Genomic DNA, 9,941 nt, shown 5'->3' on the forward strand with positions numbered 1-9,941 from the left:
ATGAAAAAAGAGTGAAACGGAAATTGTGTTCATTACTGAAGCGAAGCAAATGAAATTAACCATGGAGAAAAATATTGCAGTGATATTTAGGTGAGATGAAAATACAACTTGATCAATTTTATTGAAATGTATTTCTTATTATCCTTATGGCAAGAGAATAATTTTGCGATTTTCGACTTGGTTGCTCCACAGGACTCATTTGCGAAACTGAAACTGTTTAAAAGCATTGGAAAGAGTGAATACATAGCTTTTGCATCAAACTTCGCGTTGCAATATTTTTTTGAGCATCATATAGCATTTAACTACAATTTTTTTGTGAGAAAAGAAAACGAATTTGAATCGAATTCAATGAAGTTTCGTCAAGACAGCCAAGAACGGATATCAAGGTCTCAAAAGAATTACTACACCTTTACTCCGCTATAAAACCAACATCCACTCTTCGGCAAAGTGAGTTGTTGTAATTTTGAAATAATAATAAAATAGCATGGATCAAAGACTGACCCATAATAAAAATACATATTCTTAAAATATTAAAAATAAAGATTTCATGGTGAAAATGCTGTTAATTTCAATAGCATTTCTTTTAGCTGAACGAAAAATTCTATGTCAGGATTTCTGCGAGTCTGCGGGATTTGAAGTTATCTGTACAAGGAACAATTTCAATAATGAGAAATTTTTTCCTGCACAAGGAAATAGATTTCCGAATGAAGGATTGAGAAGCAAAATCAGCGGCAATATTCATAGCGAATTGTCTTTTTCATCGCACAATAAAATCACGAATGAAAATGAGGCGTCAGAAAGGAAAACCTTCGAAAAAGAAAAATACATAGAAGGAGGATTAACTGAATGCAAAAAGGATTGCAACTTGAAGAATCAAAGGCAGATTATCGATAGGCGCTCAACAATTCTGAAGGAATTTAATTCAAAGGAAGGAGAATGTTTGATCAAAGGGTGCTTTGATTTGAAAAATGCTTCAGTTGGATGGAGTGGATTGGAATTTGTATCAGTGAATGGAAAGACTGCAATTTGTGGAATTGAAGGGAGCCGAGCCGCCTTTAGAGGATGCAGGGTTGCAATGAATTGCAGGGTGCCTCTATTTGAAACACATGGGGGTTGTGCGTTGCTGGAAAATATCACATTGCAATCATCAAATCCATTATCGAACGAAATTTCTCCGCTTTTCTCATCGAAAGGCACAACCAACAAGGCTTCTAATAAAAGCCTTCTTTCTGTCCGTTTTTCGTGTTTTTCTACCTTTTGTGTCTCCTCAGCTCCTTTTCTGGCTTCTCCATTGATTGAGAGTATTTCACTTGCTGATCTGATATTCTTCAACATTTCAACAAAACCTTCAGATTGTTCATCTCCAACTGCTTCAATTTATAAAACTCAATGTTTTATGCAAAGTTGCTTATTCTCATCTGTTTGTGATGCATATGATGGTGGAATTCTTCCTTCACTCAGCAAATCCTTGACTTCTTTGGCTGCCTCAAACACTTCATTCATTGGATGTTGTCGAACAAGAAATGTTGAACACATCGGAACAGAAGAGGAAAAGAAACATCCAGGGAGAATGAATGAAACAGACAATGGTGCAAATACATTCACATGGTGTGAATGGATTGGATCAAATACAACAGGAACAGATTTAGTAATTGAAGACGGGCAATCTTGTGGAGGGGCAATATGTATGTATGGTCGTCCAAATGGAGAACTTTTTGTTTCACATTGTAAATTTAATGATTGCACTGCCCATTATGATGGAGGTGGAATATTGTGCGCAAGTGTGAAATCGTTTAAGATCGAGAACAATACATTCAATTCATGCTCAACAGAAGTGAATGTCGGAGGAGCGATTTGTGCTTTGTCAATAACAGCATGCGTTCGCATCAGAGGATGCGAATTCGAAAAATGCAAAGCAAAAACCCACGGAGGAGGGCTTTATCTTGAAAATTTTTTAATTTTAGGAACAGGATGCATTGAAGCGGAAGATGGAGAAGGGAAGAGTGCGTGTGTATTTGACTGCAGTTTCTCTTCGTGCTCAATTGATAGCAAATGGGGAGGAGGAATGAATTGTCGTAATGTACCTGTCCAATTCAAAATGAGGAGCATCCAGTTCATTTCGTGTAAAGCTTCGTCATATGGAGGAGGATTGCATCTTTCACCAAATCAGTCATCATCGCAAAGCGATTCATATTATTGTTATTTTTTGTTCTTCCATGAATGCAAATGCTCAGCCAATCCTCCTTATGGGCATGATGTGATGTATTATGATCGCTACAATTTTTATTTATCTTCAAACAATCCGTTCTATGAATGCTATACTACAAACACTAACGATACAAGAGTTTGTTATGCGTATAATTACTCGAATGCAAGTGATTGGACGTATGATCAAACAACAAAAAAGGATTGGCTGAAACGAGGGATAGTTAATCGGTTTGTAGCAGTGAGTGGAGGAAATGAAGAGGATTTGTGCGGAATTGATGAATCAAGTGCATGCAGAACCATTGGTGTTGCAGTCAGTCGGAGCGTGATGCAGTTGAGCTTGTCCGTCACGCTGATGGAAGGGAATTACGCAAGCGAAGCGACAACTATTGAGATTGGATCAAAAAAGATTTCAGTCATTGGGAAAGGAAGGGAAGAAAGTTCGATTGGAACAGGGGCACTTTCTGCTCCATCTTCGTCGGGAGCACTGTTCAGCATGACGGAAGGTTATTTGAGAATGAAATACTTGAACGTAGACTGCAACTCAACAGCAGATTCTTCGCCAAGCGTGGTTGTGGTATCTGATGGAAGTGGGACTCTCTCATTGGAGGATGTTGTGATCACTACGAGTGTTTCTTCAGGAAATGTGATTTCTTCGTCAGTGTTTGTGGTGTCACTCTCGCAGCTGTCGATGGTTGATGTGGAGATCATAAATATGAATGTGTCAAAACCCTTGTTCTCTGAGCCAGATCTTCCATCTTTTTCATTATCTTCATCTTCACTTTTTTCTGCGGGCGCAGAATCAACAGGGAGCATTCTAGTAAATATGAATGTGAAAAATGTGAAGTTGACGAATGGAGATGGAGTGGCTGTGGCAAAGAGTGTGAAGGAAGGGGAGACATTTGTGGTCAAGAATGTAACAATCGAAGATTGTGAGTGCGAGGATGGAAGTGGTAGTGGGATAAAGATTGATTTATCATCGTCTTCAAGCAAGTTGCGAGCAGGAACTTCATCAACACCAGAAGGCGAAGCAACAAAATTCAACAGATGCAAGTGCAGTGGATATGGAGGAGGGATAATGCTGCATTTGGATGAAAATTCATTTGACTTTTCAATATGTTCAGTTAACTTTGAGGGATGTACAGCAAAATCTGGCGGAAATTATCTGTTTGTGAATGGAAGCGAGCTTGCAATCGGGACAATTTCTACAGCAAATCTGAATATTCAGCGAAACACAATAGCATTCAACGAGCTGGTGGGATTCGACAGAAGTGATCCAACACTGGGGCTATTTCCGCTGAATGTGTATTTGGATGAAATAGATGGATCAGCACATGTTGGAAAGGAGAAAGAGAATGGGCTAGGAGGATGCAACTCGCTCTTTTGTGGACTTGATTATTATCCGTGTGCAACCATCACTCACGCAGCTAAAGTGCGTTATCCAGAAGCAAACAAGAACATCGAATTGGATTCAGGATTTGAGCTTGCGGAAGAGGTTGCAATGATTGGTGAATATGAATGGAAGGTGTTTTGTATCACAAAAGGGATGAAAGTGATCGTGAAAACTCCAGATAATTTGGAATCCGAGTTCTTGATTGAGGTGCAGAGCGCATGCAAAATGGAAAACATCAGCTTTTCGCTTCAAACAGATCTTGAAGGGGTAACATCACTGATTTCAGCCAACTCAACACTCCTCACACTTACAGACTGTTCTGTTTGTTGCTCCTCAGAGAATGCAGAAGGTGATGCAATTGGATACAGCTTTATCAGGGCAATTGGAAGAAAGCTGAAAATGGAAGGGTTTGTGATTGAAGAAAGTTTAATGTTTGGAGTTCACTCATTGGTTGAGTTTGCAAGTGGGGTGGATGCTGTGGTGTGTATGGGATGCAATGTGAGCAACATTGAAAAGAGAAATGAAGATGGAGGATGGATGGACGGGGAAGTTGGGGCAGAAAGAGGTGAGGGAAAGAATGGGATAATTGTGATTGAAGGATGCAATATCAAAGGGTGCAGCTGCTGTGGAAGAGGAGGGGGGATACATGCAAGTGTGAAAGGAGAAGGAAGTGTGGTTGTGAATGGGATGAGTGTGATTGATGGATGTGAAGCGAATGGTTTGGGAGAAAGAGAAGGGAGAGGCGGAGGAATGATGGTTGAGATGGGGAGCAGAGATTGTGGATTGAAAATAGAGAGTGGTGTGAAGTTTTCAGTTGATGCAGATAATGCTGCAATGTTTGGGAAGGATGTGTTTGTTTGTTGCAACTCAGGGATATTGCTTGAGTCAAAAGTGAATGCAACTTCATTTGGATTTTTTGATGCAAGAGCCATTCCAACAGATGTTTTGGAGCTGAGTGGGAGTGAGAATGGGAATGAAGACGAAGTGATTCCGCTGTTTGTGTATTTGTGTTCAATGGGATCAAAGCTGATTGTTGATGGGAGTGGAGAATGGTCATTGGATCACAGCCGATGTGGATTCGAGAAGTTTGGGTGTCTGACGATTGACTATTGCATAAGTGAGAGAGCGAACATAAGCATTCATATAATCGAAGTTGTTTCTGAATCATCAATTAAAAGTGAAGTGAAAGTGGCTTCAAGTGATGTGTGCCTATCAGGGAAAATAGAATCAGTGGAAGAAGAGAAGATGAGAGTGGAGGTGAGTGATGAAGGATCAGCAAACCAAGAAAGGTTTATTGAGTGCACAAGTTCGCTTTCAGTCAGCTATATCACTTTTTCTGTGGATTCTCCTCTGAAAAACGCAAGAAAGGCACTTATTTATTCATCGCTGTCAACACTCACAATCGCAAACTGCTCCATTTCATTTGCAGAAGAGGCACTGACAAGTGGGATGATAGGATACAGCATTATTGACATTAAAGGAGGAGAGCTGATTGTTGATGTGTTTGTGATGGAAGAGAAAGTGAAGATTGTAATGAATGGCATATCACCAATAACGATGAAAAATGGAACGGAACTGGATATAAAGAACATCAGTGTGAGTGGAGTGGAAGTGGCAGGTGGGAGTGGAGGAGGATGCTTGAACGTGGAAATCAAAGAAGGGGGGAATGCGAATATTGAAGGATGCAATTTGTCATCAAGATGCTCAGGGGGGAGTGGGATGAAAGGAGGAGGGGTGATGATATCTGTTGGAGAGAGAGGAAGTTTGGAGATAAAAAACGTGAAGTTTGATGGATGTGAAGTGCCATCAACGGATAAAGAGGAAGGAGGAAGAGGAATTGGAGGAGGGACATTTGTGAGATTTGCAGAAGAAATGGGATCAACTGTGCTTGAAGGAATGATATTCGAAGGATGCAATGCCTGGAAAGGGAAGAATGTGTTTGTTTCAGGATGGGATCTGAGAGAGATAATGCCAAACGAACAACTGAAATGGGAGATAACTGAAGAGAAGTTGGATTTATTGGATGAGTTGTGTGGATGGGAGAGGAAGACAACAGGAGAGGGATATGTGATTCCGCTTGTTGTGTATTTGTGGAGCAACTGGAGTGGGGATGGATTTGTTTCGAAAGAGAAAGGAGGAGACTTCAGTGGGTGTGGATTTTCAGAAGCACCATGTTCATCAATTGATCATCTTGTTTCATTGAGATACGCAACACTTGAAACAGAAGAATCAAAGATCATTGTGTCTGATTCAGGATTGCTTCGAAGTTCAATATTATTCTCTTCTTCATCATTATCATTAAACACACCAGTTGTGAAGATTGAAGGGGAGATAAATGGAACAGTTTTGAGGATTGAAGAAGAAAAGGAAACAGATGGAGAAAATGGAGAGGCAATGGTTGCTTCAGAAGTGATTCTCTCATTTGTGAATATTTCATTTTCTCTTCCAAATGTGCTTGTCCACCATCTGTCTTTCCTTAAATCATCATCAACGAATGGTACCCTTTCTGTGAAAAGCTGCTCATTTGTTTGTGAGGATCCCTCAAAAGAAACGGATTTCTGCTTGGTGAAAGTGGATGGAGGGAGTGTGGCAATTGAAGATTGTGCTCTGAAAGAATTCCATTTTTCACAAGGTTTTGTGGAATTGTCTTCAGATGTGAAAGTGGCAGATGTGATGAATCTGTCGATCACCAACACAAGCATTTCGGGAAGGAGTCTGATTTCGCTCAGCGAATCTGCTCTCTCATCAGCCAGCTTATTGAAAGGAACAACGATGCTGAGAGGCAAAGAGAATGGAGATGGAGTGATGTTGCTGAGCATCAACAGCTCATCATTCACAAGCATCACATGCAATGATAGCAGAGCCGCAATTCTGAATGGTGACTCATCTGATTGTGGAATGAAGTGCTGTGTGGAAAAGTGTGTGATGACAAAGTGTCTGAGCGAGAAGAGCGAAGAGGGAGGAGGGATGAAAGTGAGTTTGAGGGGTGGAGGAAGTGAGCTGAAAGTGAGTGGCTGCTCGTTTGGGATGTGCATTTGTTCCATTGTGAAGGGGAGAGGAGGAGGGCTGATGATCGATGCATCTGGCCTTGGTGAAACAGAAGCAGGCACAGAGGATGCACCGCCTTTGGGGATAATGATCGAGAGCACCAGATTCGCAATGAATGATGCATTTGTGGGGAAGGATGTGTTCATCCGGTGCAAGTGGATTGAAAAGCAGATCAATGAGAAGCTGTTCTCGCTGGACTTCAGCCAGGATGCTCTGAAGTCGAACAACTCGATTTGTGGAAACGATGAAGAGAAAAGAGATATTGATCTGATCCCGCTGATCACATTCTATTATGGGCAGCAGGTGTTTGTGGAAGCGAATGGGAGGGATATGCGACAGTGTGGAGAACAGATGAATCCATGCAAAAGCATCAGCCATGGAGTGTCTCACATCCAAAAGGGGATCATGAATGCGATTTTTATTGATGGAGAAGGTGACATTGGAGGAGAATGTGTGATGGGAGATGTGAGTGTGAAGCCAATGAAGAAGGTGAAGGCGACAATCCGTTTCAATGAAGCAATTCAAGAGATGGGAAATGAAGGGAACATGATCATGTTTGTGAATGAGTGTGTTGTGGAGAGGTGTGTGTTTGAGTTTGGAGAACAGTTTTCATCGAGTCACAGCTGCATTATGAAAGTGAAGAACGGGACAACAGAGATGAGGGAATGTGAATGCTTGTCATCCACATTTGTGTTGACCATTCACAGCACAATAATGGGAGTTGAGGGAGGAGAGCTGGAGATGGTCAAGTGTGTGTTCACGAGAATGAAATTGTCTGTGCCTTTGATTGAATTCATTGGGGAATCGAAAGCAGCCATATCAGAAACAAAAATAGATAATTTGGATTCAGAGGGAAATGTGATTGAAGTTGGAGACAGAGCAGACGTGGAGATGAAGGAGCTGGATGTTCAGAACATCACTCTCTCAAGAAGTGGAAGTGTGGTGAAAATGCAGAATTTGGTGAAGAATGAAGTATTATCGAACTGTTCATTTGGAAAGTGTTTGAGCTCAAAGGAGAAAGGATCGATTGTGTCAGTGAGCAATTGTGCCAATGTGAGGTTTGATCTGTGCAGGTTCTCTGGGGATTTGGAGGAAGAAGCAAGAGAAGAAAGGAAAACAAATGGAAGAACAGAAGAGGTTTGCAAGTGGAAAGGATCAGTTGTGGATGCCATTTCAAGCAGTCTGACAATGAAAGACACCACAATCAGCAACTCGAAGAAAGGAGGGCTCTCTTTGTCAGGTGGAAGTGTTGTTATTGAGAAGGGAGAATTCGAGAACAACAATCCATCAATTGAGGGATATCCATCATTGAGAAGAAACATCATTTGTTCAGATTCGGGAACATTGAATGTTGTGAGTGTGAAAGGAGGAGATGGAATAGAGAAAAACACTTCATTGTGGATATTGGATGAAGGATGCAAATTGGGAGGAATAGCAGCTGAAAGCGCATCTCCCTTCTTTATTCCTGTTCTTGAAGATGTGCAGAATGCAACCAAGCCATCAGGCGAATTGAAGTTGATCATTCATGGGAAGCTGCTTCTGCCATGCAATTTGTCAGTGAAGATAAACATGAAAGATGGGGATGTTGAACTTGTTGAAACACAAAAGATCGAAGAAGGTTGGTTTGTATCAGAGAACGAGGTGCATTCAAGAATTTCTTTGGAATTGCTCAAAGTGATGGAGAAGAAAACAGAAGTGAGTGTGTGGATGGTGTTTGGAAAAGATGAAACATGTTTTTCGAATGGAATTGTGGTGATAAGCAAGAGTGAGTCTCAATCAAAAGGAGATGAGAATGAGAATGAAGGAGGTGGCAATATCAATAAAGGAGGGACTCGCAAAGAATGGAGCTTGATTGTGATTGTTGTGATGGGTGTGCTGTTTGTGATATCCATGCTAATATTTGTTGCAGTTGTTGTGCTTTTGCGAAAGAAACTGAAGGAAGCAGAAAAAAGGGTTTCAAAAGAGAGATTAGAAAACGAGCAGATAATGGGGAAGCCTGAGAGGAGAAGAAGGGAAAACAATGGAGGAAGCTTTGAGGTGAGTGAAATTCCATCAACATTGCTGGAGGGGATGACAAGCCAAATTCCGCTTCTCATTGACAACGATGAAGATCTTCCAGAGCCTCCGTCAATGAACGAAGGAATTTTGAATGAAAATGATCTTCCAGATTTGGAATCTTCATTGCCATTTTCTGAGGACGATTCTGCTGCTGGAGCACCAAAATCTCATTCATTCAATGTGATATCAGCGAAGAAGCCATTTCGAGAGAAAGAGAAAAAGAACATCAAAACATTATACTCGATGATTCATTCCGTTCAAGGTAATTTCACGTTGGGAACAAGGGCGATGGATGTTGTTGATGGGAAGGAGGTGGTTTTGGCAGTTGCAGAGCTGTTTGAGCATTTGATTTCAGTTGAAGACGAAAGGACGGAAATGATGGCAAGACAGCTGTGCCCATATTCAATCTTTGTTGAAGAAGGAACAAATGAAATATTTGTGTTGACTGAAGAACTGGAAGATGAGAAACAGAAAGATGAAATGAAGCGATGGAAGGCACCTGAAGAGGAAGATGAGGAAATAGAAAAAGCAGTTGTATTCACGCTTGGACTGATTCTCCATGAAATGACAACTGGGGAAGTGCCTTTGAGTGAATGCAATGCAGAAGAAGCGCAGGAGATGATAAGGGATGGGGTGCGACCGCTGACAGAAGGAATCGAAGGAGAAGAGCTGATTGAGGTGATGGAGAAGATGTGGGCAGATGAGCCAAATGACAGACCCAGTTTGGCAGAAGTGAAAAAATCAATAAAGAAAATAATGATGGATGAAGGATGAAGGATGAAGCTGATAGAATATAGTTTCAAAAAAATGAACCTAAATTATTAAAATTTCTCCCTTAAAAACTTCATAACAAAATTGTTCTGTTTAGTAATTATGTAAATGGAGCTTTTCACATCACTGGTGTTGTTTGAGTTTTTAAAATTTTATGAAACATTTGTAAATTACCACTCACTGTTCACTTTGGTTTCATGAATAACAAATCATTCCTCATTAAAGTTTCGTTGCTATCCGATTGTTATATTTTCACTTTCATTATTACGAAGATTTCATTTTTAATGTTGCATTTGGATACTTGATCTTTGTATTGATTTTTTATTTGAAATATTCAAATGATAAAAAATTTATTTCTTTATCATATCAATAAAATTAACTTTTGAGAGAAAAATCACTTTCTTTTTGAATTCTCTAAATGTATTTCTGTTCGATTCACACTTCAAATTTTCAACTATTTGTCATT

General features: G+C 40.4%; 1 protein-coding gene across 1 annotated transcript; it reads left to right on the forward strand.

Moving 5' to 3' along the window:
• Positions 1-1,396: 1,396 nt before the first annotated feature.
• On the forward strand, positions 1,397-9,478 carry MONOS_4024 (uncharacterized protein; the record flags this gene model as incomplete). The annotated part of the gene is made up of 1 exon (XM_067874064.1): positions 1,397-9,478. The coding sequence occupies one exon, from the start codon at positions 1,397-1,399 to the stop codon at positions 9,476-9,478; it is 8,082 nt and encodes a 2,693-aa protein (XP_067731577.1).
• Between the last annotated feature and the right edge of the window lie 463 nt (positions 9,479-9,941).

Source organism: Monocercomonoides exilis, assembly GCF_001643675.1.
Source record: "Monocercomonoides exilis strain PA203 chromosome Unknown scaffold11-1913109, whole genome shotgun sequence".
NCBI lineage: Eukaryota > Preaxostyla > Oxymonadida > Polymastigidae > Monocercomonoides > Monocercomonoides exilis.